The 21,230-nt window shown below is 36.1% G+C and overlaps 1 protein-coding gene across 1 annotated transcript; it reads right to left on the bottom strand.

Annotated features, from left to right (window-relative positions):
• Window positions 1–2,598: 2,598 nt before the first annotated feature.
• Window positions 2,599–12,959, bottom strand: LOC135073758 (sorting nexin-4-like). Its single transcript, XM_063967931.1, has 10 exons — window positions 12,771–12,959; window positions 12,584–12,690; window positions 12,020–12,158; window positions 8,400–8,577; window positions 7,921–8,059; window positions 7,722–7,849; window positions 7,161–7,323; window positions 5,170–5,331; window positions 3,489–3,603; window positions 2,599–3,129 (listed from the first exon to the last, which is right to left on the bottom strand). The coding sequence occupies exons 1-10, from the start codon at window positions 12,846–12,848 to the stop codon at window positions 3,079–3,081; spliced, it is 1,260 nt and encodes a 419-aa protein (XP_063824001.1). The 5' UTR covers window positions 12,849–12,959; the 3' UTR covers window positions 2,599–3,078.
• Window positions 12,960–21,230: the final 8,271 nt, after the last annotated feature.

The raw sequence follows: 21,230 nt of genomic DNA, 5'->3' as shown, positions 1-21,230 counted from the left end.
GACAATGACAATATGACAGCTGGTGGCTAACGGCGTGACGACACGTAACTGTTCCCTCAGAAGGACATTACAATATTAATTAGGTGTAAGTGCAAAGGGAACCCACAAAAACTAATTAAATTAAAAAAAATGTGGTAAATTGCACATGGGTTGTTGTCTGTACCTTGAAAAGGACTACAGGAGCATGAATCAAAACTTTTCAGGATTGGATCATTAACATATCAATGTGTTTCGCGATTTTTAAGATACAAGTCTTGTAGTTTAATTTTCACAAAAGTTTCAATAAATCGAGAATTACTATTTTATGGCGCCATGATTTAACAAAAACAAACGGATTACAAAATATCGATGTTTTATTGAAAACTACATTTCACAATAAAGGTTAAATAATCAACATAAATAAATATTCAAAAAGGTGAACTAGCTAAATGATAATAATATAGCGGCACTTAGTCTACAGGTACCTCTTTACAATACAAAATCTATCTACGTATTGAGTTGGTCTTAAAATCACAGTTGAGTATTTGAAAGCATTTTTGGAGAATTCTAGCGCACTTTAGCAAGTTTTTTCTAACTAAGACATGACAACATCAAAATGTATTATATTTATCAATGGAATACATAAAACGGACAGTATTTTGGTGTATGTGATCCACACAATACCAATTTGGAAATATTATGATTGTATGAGCGCTAAAAACTTTAAATAAATTGACAGTGAAAATGTTTCTACAATTTTCCTCATTGGCTTTAATTAAATATGCCTTAATAATAACAATATAAATTCTGTAAAGCAACTGAATTCCCTCACACATGACTACTGTTTTCTTTATGAATATATTAAATAGATAATATAGGTAGATACATTTTAAAACCTTCACCATTTCATATAGACTCGTTTATAAATAATGTTTATATTAGCTTTTTTCATATTTGCCAAGAGTGCATTATGTTTTTTTTAACTTTAACCTCGGATTATCAAGGAAAGGGTTTGAACAATGATCTTTTGTCAAACGACTTATGAAATATATTAAAAATATATTGAAGGGGAGGCTAAATATTGATACTGACTGAGATCAATCTTTAAAGTATTTATTGACTGTTGGCAAATGTGAGAAATTAAATAATTAAAAACTTACATACATTATGAAATTAGTTATAAATAAAGATATGTCTTTGTGGATTTAATGACTGAGCGTGATTTACATTATTAAAAATACTATTAAATAACTAAGATACAGTTTTAATTTGGTTTTGTTTTATATTTTATTCCACTGTTATTTCTATGAATGATATTTACACATTGTGGAACTCGTTAGGTTATAAATAATAATGTGAATGACACTAAAATTAATAAAATTTTAGAAATTATTTTGTAATTATTTTTATTGTTATTTATTTCCATATTGACCCATATTCACTCATATTAAAAATGCGAATGTGTGACTGTCTTTTTCTAAGGCGTGATGAATTTGCGTGTTTTTTTTTTTAATTTTATATACTTAGTTTGAGTTGTTTACTTTCTATAATATATCAATCTCATAGGCAGTCCCGGGCGCGCAGCTAGTTGCTATACAGGATGTTGATTTCAATCCTCGCAATATTTAGGGAGTTGATTAAGTAGCTTATTCTGATCACGAATCAGTAAAAAATTGATTTCGAAAAAAATTAAAACGAACTTTAATTAGTCAAACAAAAAATACCTATTTACACTACCTACTTTACGTGGCTTCCTTCAGAGGCTATCCGACATGATAGCTCGATGGTGCCGCAGTGTAAACGTATTGCAGTATTGCGAGCCAGAGTACAGTTGATGTTACAAGGAAAATATTCGCTAAAAATTCTACTTTCGTTTGTATTTTTTTATGGATATGCGTTTATCATATGTCATGATAGGATTGAAATCAACACCCTGTATATTTATTTTCTTTGGTTTGATCGTAATATAACATTTTGACACACCGCAAGCGCTCGTGCTTTTTAGAACGATACCTACACGAAAAAGGCTTTCTATAAAATAAGCTAAATCATCAAAACACATCGTGAAAACCACCGTATAAAATTGTTTAGAATCTATCCTAGTGTACTACGTTTGTTCACGAGGGCTGGCTTCCAATTGTCAGAAGTAATCGTCAGGCAATCTTGTGATAAGGCACCATATGTACAGCTGTTCAAATTAAAACCTTAATTTCTAGTGATAAGGAATGTTATAACTCTGCAGCAGACAGTATACTACATACGATTCTACACTTTAGTAAAGATGTGTGATTTTCAATTTAGAACTTATTTACTTTGACTTTTGATTTGACAATCACAGGTTTGACTTGAGTTCAGTTTTCGTTGGTTAAACATTATCTTCTGTCTGTCTAAGGACTTTTACTATAGTCTGGTCCGGGAGCACGTAGAATTTTGTCCAATGACCCCAAGCTACCCATCCTTATTGCTCGCGCGTAATTAAATTGCTGTCGCGACTGTGGGATGGGCGGCCGCAGTGAGCGTGCGAGCGCGATAGCAACATAATTACGCGCGAGCGATAAGGATGGGTAGCTAGGGGTCATTGGACACAATTCTACGTGCTCACGGACCGGGCTTTAGAACTTACAGGAAAATCGATTATCATTGGGAGACCGTAATAATAATATGCCATAGACTTTTTCTTCGTATAATACTTACTATCTGACAATTGAAAGCTATAAAAGCGGTCCCCACGCGCACTCACTTAAAATGTCCTCCAATATAAATCTGTTACCAACCAATTGTCTTTTTCACAGGGTTCAGTGTGCTTACCATGAGTTTACATTAGGTGTGCTCATTAGGGACAACGTAAAAATGACAAGAAATGTGTGACAGATTGTACAGTGCCCCTAGCGGTTACTGTAATAAACTATCTTCATAGATTTTTGGAGTCACCGATGACGTTTAACGTAAACTCATGGTAAAGCTACATGCATGTTTTCCACGCTAACTGTACATGGTTTTTCTAGTGTTCATTAAAATTAACTTGCCTCTAAATAAAGTGCCTTCACGCTTCTGTGCACACTTGGAAAGTAGAAGATGCCACGATACAGGTGACCACGCTCAGGGCATGTTTTGTAGACACTCTCTTATTTGCGTCCATGCTTGAAGATTCTGGAAAATATTTTTAGTATAAATATCATAAGTTGAGTTTGCGATAAACAATACAAGTATTGTTAGATTTTTTCGTAATCGTTGCTTATGGTTTCAGGTTAAATAGAATAAATCAGTCTGCATAATGTTAGCAGTAGTTTAAATTTTCAAAATGAAATTAAAAATAGTCACATAATAAGTAAACATTGTATGATTTCAAAGCTGTCAAGATGTCGTGTGTCAAAACTGGCTAAATATCAGTTGTGTCGTTATTCACTAATCATTTTTAAGGTAAGGGGCGTGACTTAAATAGGGTTTGGAATGTCGAATAGAACCTTATTTCCTATTATTGTTTATAATGTATAGTGTTTCATACATACCTTTTTCGCAGCTTTGACCTGTAGCGTGATGAAGGCCACTAAGGACTCGTGGATGTCTTTGTCTTTTTGCTTCTGGAAATGTTCTATTTCTACCGCCGCTTTCTTCGTAAACTCCCTGGGTAAAAGAAACAAGATCATTGATGACGATTTTGGTCCCTTTATATTACAACACACTGTAATCTTCTCGTTAGCTGGAACCTGTTACTTAAAATCAACCCGCAAGACCAGAAGTAACCTGTCTTAATACTGAAATTGAAGCTACGAATAGAATAGAATAATCTTTATTGCCAAAACTGTGTACAATTTAAGTATGCGTACAATTTAGGAATGCAACTCTTTAAGGGGGGTGGGGGTGACGGGTGAGTACATAATGAGGATATCGATCGTTCTATCGATAGCCAGCATAGCTGGACTATTATGAGTGATACTGTGTGTACTAAAAGATATGGAGACACGCTAAAGTGCCTCTTAAGGGTTACCTTATTTTTATTTCTATTTTTGAACCTGCTAATAAACAGAGATACAAAACGCCTTAAGAGATGGCACATTCTCGAGCTCGGCGAAAGAGAGTGTAGAGGTTCTACCAGTAATAGACTTTGCTCGCGCGTAATTATGTTGCTGTCGCGCTCGCACACTCACTGCGGGCGCCCGTCGCACAGTCGCGACAGCAATATAATTACGCGCGAGCGATAAGGATGGGTAGCTTGGGGTCATTGGACAAAATTCTACGTGCTCGGCGACCAGACTTTACCGGTCCCGCACTAATCGTACTACAATAGTTCAACGTACAAAAGTTCGTAATAAAACCGCCTCTGTGGTCTAGTGGTATGACCACCTGCTTCAGACGCTGAGGTCCCGGGTTCGATTCCCAGTGGGAGCAGATTTTTCTGTTCGGTTTGGTTGGTGGTAGGGCTTGTTCTAAGGCCGCCTGGCTAGCTACCACCATCTTACTTAAGTCTGTCGCCATAACAACAATGTTAACAGCATTGTTGTGTTCCGGCAGTTAGAGGTAAGATACGGGTGAAGCTCGCTTCCACCTTCGGCCTGATCATCACTTACCATCAGATGTGATACAGGCCAAGAGCTTCCTCGTGGATAAAAAAAATAGTTTTCGCGCGGTTGTGTACTCACTCGAGGTCTCTCTGCGCAGCCTGTATCGCGGCGCGGTCGTCGTGTATCTTGGCGTCGAGCGCGCGCGTGGCCAGCCAGGCTAGGATGTGCGTCGTGATAAAATCTCTTCGATGATTTTAGACGTCAAGTGTATGGGATTACCTATCACGTAACGTGGCCGTACTTTACACTATACTCGAGGCAAAGTTGCGACAGCAATATAATTACGCGCGAGCGATAAGGATGGGTAGCTTGGGGTCATTGGACAAAATTCTACTGACCAGACTTTACTGGTCCCGCACTAGTCGTACTATAACAGTTGTCGCGAGGTTGTGTACTCACTCGAGGTCCCGCTGGGCAGCCTGTATCGCGGCGCGGTCGTCGTGTATCTTGGCGTCGAGCGCGCGCGTGGCCTGGTCGCGCACGATGTCGGGGTCAGTGGTGCCGAACAGACGCGACAGTAGGCCAGTAGCTTGGGGTCATTGGACAAAATTCTACGTGCTCGGCGACCAGACTTTACCGGTCCCGCACTAGTCGTACTACGATAGTTGTCGCGCGGTTGTGTACTCACTCGAGGTCTCTCTGCGCAGCCTGTATCGCGGCGCGGTCGTCGTGTATCTTGGCGTCGAGCGCGCGCGTGGCCTGGTCGCGCACGATGTCAGGATCGGTGGTGCCGAAAAGGCGCGACAGTAGCCCCGACTTGCCGGCCGCGGCGCGGTTGCGTTCCGCTATTCTGTTGATCAATAAGATATATAAATTTTTAAAAAAATAAAACCGACTTCAAATGCGTGAACACAAAAAAAAACTAAAAATTAAAAATATTGCGTATAAAAAAGTTCATCCCCAATTTTCCACCCTTGGGGGTGAAATATTTTCTTCAAATTCGCATGAAACCACCCTTTTGATAATACCTATTCAACAAAAAAATAATCGTTCAAATTGATTTATAATCGGCGGAGATATTGCGTATAAAAAAGTTCATCCCCAATTTTCCACCCTTGGGGGTTGTTTTTTCTATTATTAAATTTAAATGGGACCACCCTTGAGGTATTACCTATACGCCGAAAAAAGATTTGTTCAAATCGGTTCATAATTGGCGGAGTTATCGCGTAACAAACATAGAAAAAAACATACGGGTCGAATTGAGAACCTCCTCCTTTTTTGAAGTCGGTTGAAAACAAGCATGTAGACCATGGGGTCCAAGCGCTCGTTCCTTTTATAAGGAACTGGCAAAGAGGCTCACCGAGGTGACCGGTGATCAAAAGGCTGGCAGCTATTTCGGCCAGAGAATTAGCCTGGCCATTCAACGTGGCAATGCTGCCAGCCTTTTGGGCACCATTCCTGACTGCGGCGCTGGGGGTGAAGTATTTTTTATTTTGTAGTTTTTATCATTAGTACTTTTTAAATTTTAGGTTTTAAGTAATTCGAAGTTTATGTAAATATATTATAAAATTATTGTTTATTGAATAAAAAATACAAAGCATGTAGAAAGGTTGAACCGTGTGTTCGGGTAGAGTAGAATAGATTTAGTTCCACTCTGCTCGTGGATGTCATGAAAGAAAATACAGCTTTTTAAAAGCCTACTTGCAAAATAAACGAATTTTAATTTGAACTAAGGGAGTTTACGAAAATCAAGCCTCCCCGACCCAATCAGGCTAGTCTGGGTAAAAATAAGAGATAATTGCGCTCCTGGTTTGTAAACTATTATGAGTATGACCTAATAAAGATGTAAAGTAGAATAGAAATCTAAAAAGTGGCTGCTAGTGTGACCGAGTGCATGCAGACATCACATCGATCTTTCATCGTCTCGCCAATAACGGCTTGAAGGAACGCATTGAGCACTGGAACATAGGCTAATTTCCATTTGTCAAGGAGTGTCGTATAACCGTAGCAAATTGAGTTAGCAATTTCGTTGTGGTTCCAATGACAGTTTAACTTCCTACCGAGACAAACTTGGCCTTCACTGGTTGGGTTTTTATTGGCTGTCAAGCTGTAGATCCTGGCTACATAGGAGTTGCAGCAGCTAACGCGAGGTGGAAACAGTCACGTAGCTCACAGGAATTGCAACAGTGGGAATGAGAGATGGGAATAGTCCCTGCAATATTCTAATAACTGTTGTTGAGAGTGTCGTGCGCCAACTCTAACGCGCGTTGCAGCGCCTCGTGGTTAGCGCACAGCTGCTGCAATGCGCCTGCGTAAAACAGGTACTCATTCAGCTGGTCCTTTTCCGTTAGAGTAACCTGGCAACCTGTGTCCTCCGCCAGAGTACACTGGCTCCCTGTATTTTCAGCTAGGCTCCACACTGGTTACCTGAATCCTCCGCTTGAGTACACTAGTTACCTGTGTCTTCCGCTTAAGTACACCAGCTACCGGTGTCCTTTGTTCAGACTACCTGTGTCCTCGGATAGTTCTCAGGCTATGTCCTCTGCTATATTTCTGCAGCTGTGTCCTCTGCTTGAATTTTCCGCTACCTGTGTCCTTCATCATAGTTCTCATGCTACCTGTGTCCTCCGCCCAAGTTCTCCGGCTACCTGTGTCCTCCGATAGAATCCTCCAGCATACCTGTTGTTGAGTGTGTCGTGCGCCAACTCTAACGCGCGTTGCAGCGCCTCGTGGTTAGCGCACAGCTGCTGCAATGCGCCTGCGTAGAATAAATACTCCTTTAACTGGTCGGCTAGTTGCTCCTCGTCTTCCGCTACTGAGTCTATGCTGTCTGCTATTGAATCTGAAATAAATAAGAAATAACATAGATAACTTGGTGTCCTAAGTCACTGACGAGCGCGACACTGTCCTAGGATGTACGCTAAAAATTGCGCGAGTGCCCGCCTATTACAGCCCTCGCGCGTCCAAATTCGTTATATGACAACTGTGACGACAAGATACGATGACGTCATCAAAGTATAACAAACGAATGAAGGCGGTCAATCCAAGCCGAAAGTTGTAGTAGACGTGGTTTATCGAAGAATGTGAATGAAAATAATTCGCAAATTGATACACTCAGGTCAATTCGTGAGCTACTGGATATCAAATAAATAGACCCAAAGATCGCAAAACTTGAGAGACTTTGGTTACAATTAATTTGTATTTGTGTAGAACATAGATTAAGAAGAGAAGTATATTTACCAAAATAATGTCCAGCCTTCTGCAAGCCATCTCCCATTTCTTTCTCTATCACACTCCATTCACTGAATAATTTCCCATAGTTAGCATGCAGTTTACACAGGGCATAGTTCTTCTCCATAATTTTTGACCTGAAATTCAGACCGCTATTAATATAATACAAATACTACTCTATTGTCAAAAGGTTAAGGTGCAAAGTTACCTAGTATACAGAAAGTTGCCTAGATTTGTTTCGAGTTGCCGGCCGTAGTTCTTGACGCTGTCAATCTCTGGGTCTGGTTTTTTCAGTCTTATTGACACTGACAATGATTTCAGCTTATTTTCTGCCTGTAATCTGTAACCTGCAATATAAATGGAAATATTCACTTTATTCAAATTTACCTAAAACTTTAAATTTTAATTATTTACTTTTCCTCAAAGTTTCCCTAATAAATATTTTCCAATAAAATAACTACCTATCATATAATATTTCGAGGAAATATTTTTCTATTTCGCACGCTTTTAGAGAGCGACACGTCGTGACGTGTTTGGTGTTTTTGCACCATAACCAGCCACTAATTAATTTTAAATATGAGTGAGTATAGATAAGATTGATTGTTGAAATAAATACAAAAATACATGATGTTAATGTATGTTTAGTTTGTGAAACACGTGATCCCTAGAATATACCCTTATCCTTACCGCTCTCCGTGATGGTCTCCCGCCAGCCATGCTCCTGCTGCAAGAAGTTGATGAACTGATCGTCGAAGCAAAGCCTCGGGTGTGACGCGACCCGCAGCAGAAAGTTCTCGAGTCCCGCACGGCGGCGCTCCACAAACTCTGGGTCGGTTGTGTCGGATTTACGCCACGCGTATAGCACCTGTGAAAGCAGTCACATTTTTATACCTCACTATAGGTCAGGAGTGGTCGATCGTGGCAAGGCAAAAAATACTACATGATTGTGTACTAAACTCAGGGTTCGAAATTATCAAGATAATTACGCTTCATGATTAATTATCAGATAATTATCAACGGTATAAAATACATTTGGCATATTGTTTTATAAGAAATGTAACTTTATGTTCTTGGTTGCTGATTGTTGTCAAGTTATCCATTTCTAGTCGCATAATGCTTGGAAATAGATAAATATTTTGACGCTAGATAACTAGTGATCACTTTGGAGCTAAATAGATAGGTTTTATAACTATCTATGTTGATTAACGCCCACCACTAGACGAAAGTGCGGAAATACACGTTCAAAAATTTCGAATACAGTTCATTTTCACGAGCGCATTTTCTTGTAATTATCAACCGATAATTATCCATCTGTTATTATCACGATAATTATCATTTCGAACCCTGACTAAACTATGCTGTTTCATTTAAGATTTCAAGAAGTATGTAAGTGGTAGATCGCCCAGGGTTTCGTTAGTAAACAGTAGATCTTATGTCTAATCAAGTGAGCCACCCCTGCTATAGGTAGTGCTTAAGAGCGCTTTCTCATTAGGGCATCAGAAGCGCGACAGCAGCGTTTTTATAATGTGAAGGCAGGCATTCGCTGTCACATAGTATGAAATTATCGGCAGTGCGTCTGTCGCGCGTTTGTCGCGCTGCTAAGTCAGTGCCTGAGGTATGGGGGCGGTATAGGAGGGTTGTTTTTTGTTACGTCAAATGTCAGCAAGACTTATCAGTGGGTCTAGTCAAAATGCCATCGCAAACTAATAGGAAGTTTTCACTAATGTCAGTCGCCGCGTCACCAGTAATTCGATTCGATCGGAAAATGGCAGCCAAAATGCACATTGAACCTCCAACGACGCGGCGATATAAACGTTCATTCAAAATCGAATAAAAGTTAAAAAATGTCTATGACTTTGCGATTGTTGTTACTTTTTTTAGCTTTTTTTTTTAATTTGTTTCTTCCTTCTTTCTGCTCTCTGTTTACGTCTATGCTTCGCCGTCAAACTAACTGTCAAAACGACATCGCGATACGGATTTGTCAAAACAGCCTTAGGGTGGGTTGCACCATCTTAGTTTAACTTTGACAAACGTCTAAAATCTGTCAAACTCCATACAAAAAACTCCGGTTAACGTCATAGTTACGGTCAAAGTTAGGTGGTGCAACTCACCCTATTGGTTTTCGATCGAATCGAAGCTTATCACCGGGGTTTTAGTAATCGCAATGAAAATGGCGGGTGTTGCGATTGGATTCGATTTTGATTGAGTCTTAAATGCATGTTGGCTAAGCCTTTGTATGGGAAATTTCAATCCAGTCTTTCGATTATCGATAGGTAGGGCTTTGCGTTTCGATTTTTTGCCGTTTGACTAAGCCTTTTTTGTTATCGACCTCTTTTGCGATTTGTTTATTTGTTTGCGACTGGTTTGCGATGGGTTTGCGATTTTAAAGTGCGTTTTGACTAGACCCGCAGATTTGTATGCCCTGTCAAGTCATGATATGTCATTGTCATTCATCCTTTGCTGCTCCCCTACCTCAGACCCTGATTGATTTAAGCACTAAACCTATAAATATCTTTAGTTAATATTATAAATGTGACAATACCTGCATGTTACATTAACTATGAAACTGAACCAATATTAGATTGAAATAAATTTAATTAAAAAAAAAACAATGGAAAGGTGGTGATATTTTGTGTGGGGAAGGAAGAATCATATTTTTTTTTTATATAAACTGTATTTTAATAATTAGAGAAACACTATTTAATTTTAAAACTGCATATTATACTTTTGTATATCAATAAATTGTGACAGCGGACAGTATGATTCAACAGATTCAATAGAAAGCAGTCACAAATTGAAGCTTATTTACGAGTGAGGTCATTACAGGAAGAATCTGCTTTGTGGTTCAAAGTTCAAATGAAAGATCATTGAAACTAATAAAATGCTCAGAATAACTTCTAAAATTGTGCACTTGATTTGTATGAAAGTATTTACTTTAGCTGATTTGTATGCACACCAACAAGCACAATCTTTCAAGATAATTTCATTATGATAATTTTGTTTGTGAACTCCAGAGATAACAATGCAATGGTATATTTTTGCAGTATTATGCAGGTAAATAAATACTAGTGAAATAGATTTATGAATTTTAATTTTACCACTCAGCAATTGTTATCAAATATTTTTGTTTATTTATTTATTGAGGTATACCCACAACATTACATACAAAGTAATTACATGAAAATCTTACATATCGGCGTTCATATTGCAATTTGTTCTATGTCAAAAATTACAAGTTTACAGGAGAGTAAAAAAACAGCGTAGCTAGGTACTTATGGGAAAAAAATCTTTTAAGACACCAAAATGTTTTTTAACTAATGTTTCCTAAGCAGTTTGTTCTTTTTAATATAAATATAAAAGTGTCCATAAATAATTTATATTTTGTTAGAATTTTTTGACATTGAACAAATTGCAATATGAACGACGATATAGAAGTTTAGTAGTAATCTTACATATATTACACTATGCAACAAATTTAAAAAAAAAAAAAATTCACTGGTTTCACAGTATGTAATTATGATTTACCACCTTAATACTGTTTGAAATATTGAAATAAAATTGTTGTATCACATCAAGTTTATTAGTGAAACGCATTTATTGATTTTATTTAAAATTGTACGAAATATGGACATAGATTGTTATTCTACATTAAAAAATAAATTTTTTTTTGAACGATTGGCTTTCCTCTTATGGTCGGTAGTGTCAGTATCCCTCTGGAGGCTCCAACAGTAATCTACAAGCATCGCTGGCTCCCATCTACCTTGGTAACGCTTCTCATACTCTGCTATTTCTTGATGAAATCTTTCTCCGTGTTCATCACTTACTGAACCCATGTTATCCAGAAAGAAACTTAAATGGGAGTGTAAGAAATGAATTTTCAATGACATATTGCATCCTAGTTTGTGATACGCATCCAGCATCCTGTAAATTTTTTCATGAAAATCTGGTGATTTGTGATTGCCTTTTAGGAGTAAATTGACCACAAACGTTACAAAATAAGTCAGGAGAATTAACACAAACACGCATCATTTTGTAGATTTATGAGTAATCTAAATGTTCTGATGACTTTTGTACACATCAATGATACTACCCTCAACCAAATGTTGCGGAACGTAAATAAAGTAAGATTTCTATTATTTATGTTTTGGGACGTGATACAAAGTTATGAATTTGTTTTCTGTTGTTTACTAAGTATACCTAATACGAATCATCGCTCGGGGTATCAGTGATTTTTTTGGTGTTGCATAGTGTTATTAGTCACAACATACCTAAAACTATAAATAATATTAGCAATTGTTTAGTCTTACCCGTTTTTCTGGTAACGGTGGAATGACAACATGAGGATAGGTGACTTGGAGGTAGTCGTGAATCTGCTCGAACTCCGTGTAGCGTCTCCAAATTGTGCTGATTTTTGACTGCACCAGCTTGTACTCTGGGTTGGTGACCCTGCAATTTATTAATTACCCAATGATATTAGGACAGAGAACTTTGTAGGTAGGTATGAAATATTTATTACACTGAAACAAATTTAAGTTAGCATATTTTTTTGATTGCATAGTTTTATATGGTAGTAAATTCCTGAAATGAGTTCATAAATCAATAAGTTAACTTCAAGCAAGACTCAAAGTAAGATACAACAGCTCATGTGTGTAAAATAATTCATCTTATTGACGTAAGCAATAAAAATGGTAATATATTGGCAAAAATGAGGTCATTTAGAGATAGAAACAGAGATATGACAAGTTAATTGAGCTGGCAGTGTAAGTTGAGCTATGAAGTGTATTTAGCACCATTCAAATGGGAGAAGCCGTGTTAATTGTCTGCCAGGGAGGCGTAATTAGTTATGAAAACAATAGAATGCTAGCACTTACTTGAGATCGATCAGGTAGACGGTATAATGGTCACGCACGTGTAGTGTGCCGTTAGCGCGCTTCTCCGACTCCACGATCGATATGTCGACGTGTTTCAACAATGTATCCTACAAGAAAAGCACTAAATTTCAATCACTTGTATGATAAATAGAAGAAAGTAGGCGTTGCTTACAAAAACATAACGAACTTGATTCTCGAAGTCGTCCAGAGTTTCCACAGCGCTAGGCGATTGAGAAGGCTTCACCGGCGAATTTTCTGTCGACATTTTGATTTAGTTATGGCCAAAAGAAGACGAAAAAATGATTTACGATTAATTATTAAAGTGCGAACTGCGAATCTTCAAATCATCAAGTTGCTTGAAGAAAAATGACAAGTGACAGACAACAGCTGTCAGTCATTGAAATGACGTCAACATGACAGCTGTGACCAGTGTTGCCAGTCGGGTCTAGTCAGAAATTACCAGAAATATAAAAAAAAGTAACCTTTTTGAATAAAAAGTAACCTTCATACCGGGGGGGGGGGGGGGGGGGGGGGTGCGCGATTGTGTAAGGTTGTTCATGGATGGAAAATGAATACAATTGATCATCTAAATTCGAAAAGTGACCAGTCGTATAAAAACGTTTCATGGATTTGCGTTTTATTATCGAAAAACATTCGCTAAAACTCATTTTTTTTAACAAATAATAAATCAAATTCAAGTTTAAATGCACTTTATGACATAATTATTAAATTGTCACTATTAATATTTTTTACTGAATAACCTGTAAAAGTTAATTCTACAATTTCTGAAAAATCACCTAAAAGTAACCTTTTCATTAGTGTAACCTAAAAGTAACCACTGCAGTTCAAAAGTAACCTAAAAGGTTACAAAAGTAACCTTCTGGCAACACTGGCTGTGACTTTCTACTTCGTCCGAATTGTTGTGTGACCGAATTGTTGTGTTGTCGGTCCATGATTTTGTATGTATTATTTTATAGCCTGACCAGGAACATAAAAACCCTCGCCATGTTGCGGAAAACTAATGGTACTAATTTCTTTTAATGGCAACAGTAACTGAAAACTTCATTGACATGTCACCTTGCATGTCAGTCTATTGCTGTCAAAGTGTAAACAAAATTTATTTTAAATGTGCGCAATTGATTTTGTAAATGAAATTGCTAAAATCTTTTTATAGTCGTGAAAGAAAAGTGGTTCACAATGTGTTAAAGTATTTGTCGAAGAGAAATACCAAGGGTTCGGACAATATTTTCATTGAATAATGTTTCCAACAAAGGTTGTCAAATTGACTGACATGTTTATCGTATAGTACAGTCCACTATGAAAATTAGCTGTGGTTTGTTTCAACTACCTATTTTAAAGTTTTTTGTCACTTTCTAAGTGTTGAATTTTATGGAATTGGGAAAGAAGTACCGAGTTTGAAGCGTTCATGAGCAGACATTGCAGTTGAATATTCAAGTTTTGAATTTGATTATTGATGAATAATAAAATAAATCCTACTAAGTATAATAGCTCGATTGATGGTTTCATTTAATTTATTTAAACCAGGTTACCTATAATAATATTTTTTCGTTAATTTATGAAAATATCAAATTAGCCCGTAATCCTGATACATAAAGTTAGCCTATTAATTTAACACGTAGGTACGACTGTACTCAGTGTTGCACTATCAAATGCAATTGACGCGCCTCTATGCCAGGGTTTTTATGTTCCTGGTCAGGCTATAATACTATTCTTTCAGCTATAAGAAGAGAATAATCGTTCTGTGTTTTTCACCGTCTATTATTAATTGCTCAATAATTTAACAAATGTTTTTTTTAATAATTTTTATACAGGGTGGAAACGATAAGTGATCTCATTCGATTATTTCTAAACTATACAAGATATCGAAAAACTGGTTACTGATTCTGAAAGTGCTTTACGAGCTCTATCCAACGGTACCAAAAATAGGAATCTATCCGAAAATTCAATGTTTCCAGCTTCCATACATTCAGTAAAACCACATAATATTAAAAACTATACAAGATATCAAAAAACTGGTTACTGATCCTGAAAGTGCTTCACGAGCTCTATCCAACGGTACCAATAATAAGTTACAAATTAATCTGGATCTATCCGAAAATTCAATGTTTCCAGCTTCTATACATTTTTATACTGCCACAGTCATGGCACTCATGTCTTGATAATATTATAGCAAATAAATCCTAAAACCAATGTTTTCCATGAATAATTTTAAATGAGAATGCAATTAACGAGTTCAATTTAAGTTTTTATTATGTATTTAATAAAAAAAATAACACTTCTAATATTGTGTGGCTGGCATACATTTAGTATGGAGGCTGAAAACATTGAATGTTCGGATAAATCCAGCTAATTCTGTAACCTATTACTTATACCGTTGGAAAGAGCTCGTAAAGCACTTTCAGGATCAGTAACCAGTTTTTCGACATCTTGTACAGTTTAGAAATTTATTTATTTATTTATTTATAAATAATCGCGTGAGATCACTTATCGTTTCCACCCTGTATAAAAATATATCTTTTTAGATCCCAGCATACTCACTTACATTACTTAGCACATACTAAGTTTAACATAAGTTTAACCAGTCTAGGTAGTACCTATTATAAAATTAAATAGGGTGTAGGTACCTTACCTACCTAATTAATTTTAAGACTGGTCAATGTGGAAATCCGTGGGGGAGGCCTTTTCCCAGCCAGTTGAAACAAACGAACTTAATTTTAATCAAATCAAATCAAATCAAAAAATATTTATTCAGTTTAGACCACAAGTGGCACTTATGAACGTCAATAGAAAATAATAAAAAAAGAAAAGGTAGCCCTTATGGGGCACTTTACATGTCTCCTTATCTTTTGGGCCCTACCAGCGCTTCGAGACAAACATATGGCAAGTGCTGAGAAGAAACGCCGGAACAAACTCAGTCACCACTTATTGCCAGGAATTATCTAACGGTAAGAATAGTCAAATTTAAGTACATCAAATATGTGCAGACTGAACTGACCACGCATCCTTGTCATCAATATAGTCTCGAACCTTGTAGTACCCTTTGGACATAAGGGTATTTTTTATATGTATCTTACATTTGTTTATTGGCAATTCGACAAGGTTGTGTGGTATTTTGTTAAATATGGTAATACATTTCCCCAAGAATGAATTACCTATCTTATGCAACCTGAATGATGGAACAGCAAGTTTATTCTTATGTCTCGTGTTAAATGAGTGGACGTCACTTTTCTTAGTAAATAAATGTATATGTTTACGGACATACATAATGTTATCAAATATGTATTGCGAAGCCACAGTCAATATATTGATTTCTTTAAAAACTTCTCTAAGCGAGTCACGTGGTTTAAGACCGTATATTGCCCGAACAGCTCTTTTCTGTAAAATGAAAATTGATTCTATGTCTGCTGCTGAGCCCCACAGTAAAAGACCATAAGACATAATACTATGAAAATAACTAAAATATACAAGCCTTGCTGTTTCAACATCAGTCAAGTTTCTGATCTTTCTCACCGCAAAGGCAGCTGAACTAAGTCTTCCCGCCAAGGCAGCAATATGGGGGCCCCATTGTAATTTACAGTCTAGGGTAATACCTAGAAAGACAGTAGAGTTTATCAGTTCAATGCGTTCATTATTTACTGTAATATTAGTATTAACTTGTTTGACATTAGGCATAGTGAATTTTAAACATTTAGTTTTTTTGCGTTTAATAGCAAATTATTAGTTGTAAACCAGTCTAATACTTTGGAAACATGGACCTATAAAAAAAGGCGGACGGAACTCGCGCTACAACAAAACTGTGACGCAAAATTTTGGCGTTTGTCTATTGTGTGAGTGAATTTAGGGATGCCATGTTAGCCAAAACATTTTACCCATTTATTTTAAGAAAATCATAGATCGGCAGATGTTACTTGGAAATGTAGACAGAATTATTCCGTGCCATTTTAAAAGGATGAAAGGTGTGGTGTATGCGTTGAGGTAGGCGCGAAATTTTCAATGTTCAAATTTTCTTACATTGTTTGCAAGTCAGTGTGTCAGGGTATGTACATAATGTGGATCAAAAATGATTCACGCAGTTACAAATTACGAATCTTGTGTACATTATAATCATAATCTTATGCATCATCAATATATTATTATTATCTCTGATAGATTTTTTTTAACATACAACCTGACACTGACTTGCAATCAATGTAAGAAAATTTGAATTTCGCAGTTCCACATTTTTGGGAAGGATCAAATTTGCCCATGAAAATATATCCCATTAAAACACAATTATTATGATAAATTATTTTATTTCCATAGTATGCGTAATACATAACTAAAAAGTCCTAAAATCATTATTAATTTCCCATATTTCGGGTAATTTTCCCACGTAAATAACTGAGAACACTGGTCTTTGACGTATTATTTTTTCGAGTGAATGACGTTTGATTTCAATTAATTTCAATATTTTAATGTCGGGAAATAAGTGATTGGATTATTATTTTGCCTGTGAAATGTGATTCCTTAATTTTTGTTTGTTCGAACAGAACGGTTTTTACACAATTTCATCACACAAGACATGTCGTATTCGTGTTGTTTTTCGATGCTTAAATGTGTCAACTGTGTGAAGTTTGCACTCGAAGTGGTGTAACAGGGTGTGAATGTGTGCGTGCCGGCCTGTACGTACAGGCAAGCTGGTGTATCCTAATGTCACAGTATTTTGTTGATGAGAATCCGTCCGACTTTTTTTATAGGTCCATGTTTGGAAAGAGCATTATTCACGTCGTCAAATATTTCCTGACGCCTGTCAGTTTTAAAAATTAAAGAAGTGTCATCAGCAAATAATACTATCTCACAAAGGTCCTTTGAATAAAAAGGTAGATCATTTATATAAATCAGAAAGAGCAATGGTCCCAGTATTGAGCCTTGGGGCACTCCCATTTTTAGGGGGGCGCCCGAAGAGTTAGTTCCGTGAATATTTACTTTTTGTAATCTGTCTGAGAGGTAAGAGTGTAATAGGCTTAAGGCCTTGCCTGATACGCCATAATGTTCTAGCTTAAATAACAGAGTTTGATGATCAACACAGTCAAACGCCTTCGATAAGTCACAAAATACACCAATAGCATCCTTTTTCTCCTGCCAAGCATCGAAAATGTGTTTGATAAGAGCAACCCCTGCATCGGTCGTACTTTTCCCTTTTGTGAACCCATATTGTTTTTCATGAAACAGTTTATTTAAGTTAAAATGAGACAGTAGTTGATTGAAAATAATTTTTTCAAATATTTTACTGAGCGCAGGTAGTATCGATATAGGTCTAAAGTTGGATGGGTCACTTTTGTCTCCTGCTTTAAATAATGGTATGATTTTACTATGTTTCATCAGGGTAGGGAACTGACCTTCGTTAATACATTCATTAAAGATATGAGCTAAATGGGGAGCTATAAGAGGAATGATGGGTTTTATTATGTCTGTTGATATGCCCCATATATCCTCTGTCTTTTTTATATTTAGTTCTTTGAAAGTTTTTATAATAACTATGGGGTCTATTTGTCTAAATTTTAATGGGCTATTGCAAACATCAACACAACCCTCGAGAAGAGACATTGCCTGATATGAACATGAATTAAGATTGCTTGTTGTTATGATTGGTACATTTGAGAAGTAACCTTCGAATGCGTTTGTTACCTTATCATTGCATTTAATATACTTATTATCAATTTTTAATGCGAATGTGTCATCCCGAGATATAATTCTACAAGTTTCTTTATTAATACAATTCCAAGTAGCTTTAATTTTGTTGCCAGAGTTTTTAATTTTGTCACGTATGTAAATAGATTTTGCCATGGTACAAACTTGTTTAAAAACTTTTGAGTATTTTTTTACATATTCTATAAAGTCCGGGTCGCTACTATAGGCCATATACCATATAATTCAAACATTTTTTTCCTACTAATATAAATACCTACTGTAGCCCAGTCACTGAATTTAGTTTTATTGTTTTTAATAATAATTGTTTTCTTAGGAAAAGTTTTATTGAACTCATTTTTAATTAATTCAAATAATTGCTCATATAAAATATTTATACTACAGTTAAAATAATGCAAAAGTGGGACCTTATTAGATATTTGAGATTTAAATTTGTCTTTCTGGGATGCAGTGACTGGTCTATATTCTATTTCCTTGCTCGATGGCACAAAATGGTGTTGAAATGACACTATTTGACCGCAATGATCAGAATTAACAAAATTTATTATTGATTTAGAATTTACAAAGCATTTTTAAATTCAGTCGAAAAAAAACTTTTTCTTTTATTTATCATGCGTCTTACCTTACACGTAGGTAGTTAGGTAGCTGTAAGTCCGTAACCTATCGCAACTCTGGAAGTAATTTGTGGATGACTCCACTAAATCAGTCTTTTCAGAGACGTGACCCAGTTCACAAATTCCAGGTTTGGAATTATTGACTCGATTGAGCTGAGTCACTCGTAACTTAGAATATTTTTCCAATAACCATTAGAAAAGTACCTAATGTGTTTTAATTTTCAAAGAGTCTTTTGTTCAAAAATGAATGACTTTACCTACTTTAAAATAACGATGTTCAAGCTAGCTAACTTACATAATTAAGTACCTATTTGATAAGTATTTATGTTAAGTAGATTTATTTAGTTAAGAGTGTCCCCAATTTAGCAAACAGTCGTATCCTAACATCAAAAGGGAAATAAATATGTTTAAAATAACATGTACCGTATGGGTAAATTAAATTACTTAAGTTTAGGCTGAAAATATTTACCTACGTCAGACACTGATAATCTTATTCAAGTCACATGAAACACATTTAAGTTCACGAAGCGACAAATTATGACGAAATTGGAACCGAAATGTTGAATTGCAAAAAGACTAATTACTTACAAGTTAATTTATAATTATGTGATGTCAATTCTAACTTTTGCACGTAGTTACAAATCTTTAATTAAGTAAGAGACATTCAGGGAGTTTGTTGGCTGGTTGATTTGAGTTTCCTCAGACTCTTCAAACATAAATACGATGATACCTACTTACAAAGATCACGCTCCTCACACTTGCAGTAGTTGTTAGTTGTCTCCATTGAAATCGATCCCGAGACCGCAAATCGTCGGTTAAGTTCTATCACACGTAAGTAATTTTTTGGCGGTCGATAATCGAAAGACGCGTCGCGTCGTTTCGTTCAATCTCCTGAAAAGTTGCTAAAAATGACTAACGTGGTGTTACGGATAGAACTTAAACGACGAAATGGCATTATACTCGTACCTACCTAGTCCTGAAAACCACTAGCTTTTGGCTTTTGCGTAGACAGTAGGTAGATTAGTAAATAGCAAACATATCCCTACAAGCGATAAACCCACTAGTTTTGTACCTATGTTGTGCTAAGCGCTTTTCCGGCTGCGAAGTAGCTTTTACCATTTCAGGTCATTAGGGCCGGCACTCGAGCTGGCGAGTCCACTTCCTAAAGCTCACGTCACCGTGATGAACGAGCCTTACCTATTCACTGCGACACTTATTGTTCCGAATAAGTGCCTTTCGAATTATTACCGTTATTTATTATTACTATCCCTTTATAAATAACGGTAATAATTTGCATAAGCAATGCATTTGGGTTTATTCTTTTCTTAAATGTTGGGTGAAGCAGCTTACAAAACTTTGTGAATAACGTAAGTTCTTATTTTTTACGGTTTTAATATTTTGATGGCATTTGCTAGATTGGAAAGAGCATAATACGTATCAGAAATAAGAAACGTCCTAATCCTCATTGAATATAGAGTAGGTAATACTCTGTGTATGACAAATGAATGATTGAATTTTATTTTAAACCTATTTTTAACTACATATGGTAGAGTTGGGCGGTTTTTTTCAGTCTCAAAAATATTGTGTATTTTGACTTACTTAATTACTTGTTGGATTGTACGTAAATTGAAATATTCTTGCGGTGGCGTGGTAGTATTTGTTTCTTGTCCCTACCATTTATTTCGCTAACGACGTTGCGCTTCACTGGTTGGGTTTTTATTGGCGGTCAAGCTGTAGATCCTGGCTACACAGCAGTTGCAGGTGGGAACGAGAGGTGGGAAAGGTCCCGTAATGACGTTACGGTTCATGAAACTTATTTTAGAGTAACGTTACATTAAAGAAATCCTTTGCAATTTTTTCAAAGATTAAATCCATCTTTTTTATAATAATAATCAAGATGCTCACAGTCTCTATCAACCGCTTTAACATAAATTTTCCCCAATATGACTTTACATGAGGAGTTTCAGGAAGTTTGGTGAAAAATTATCCTTATAAACTTATGCGGGTCACAAACATACTTACATGAATATGTTAATTTACCGACTTCAGGGGGAAATTTTCATTTGAATATCTAAAATACTTCCGCCATTTTCAAGATGGTGACTAAGGTTTAATTTTAAATTTCCTTAGAATAAAATTGAGCATAATAACATAATTGGAATTATTTTAAGTTACGTTGCTAAATATTTCAACAGCTTTATAAAAAAGCTGCAAATCTTGAGAATAACTGGACAACATAGACATGTATTTCAAATATTATGACGTCAAACGAAACTTTCTGTATTTTATATTTCTTGACTAAAAATAGACCTAAAAAAAGAAAC

This window comes from Ostrinia nubilalis, chromosome 8 (assembly GCF_963855985.1).
Source record: "Ostrinia nubilalis chromosome 8, ilOstNubi1.1, whole genome shotgun sequence".
Taxonomy (NCBI): Eukaryota; Metazoa; Arthropoda; class Insecta; order Lepidoptera; family Crambidae; genus Ostrinia; species Ostrinia nubilalis.
Note: the sequence above shows the minus strand (reverse complement) of the source record. Positions and strands in the feature narration are given on the sequence as shown.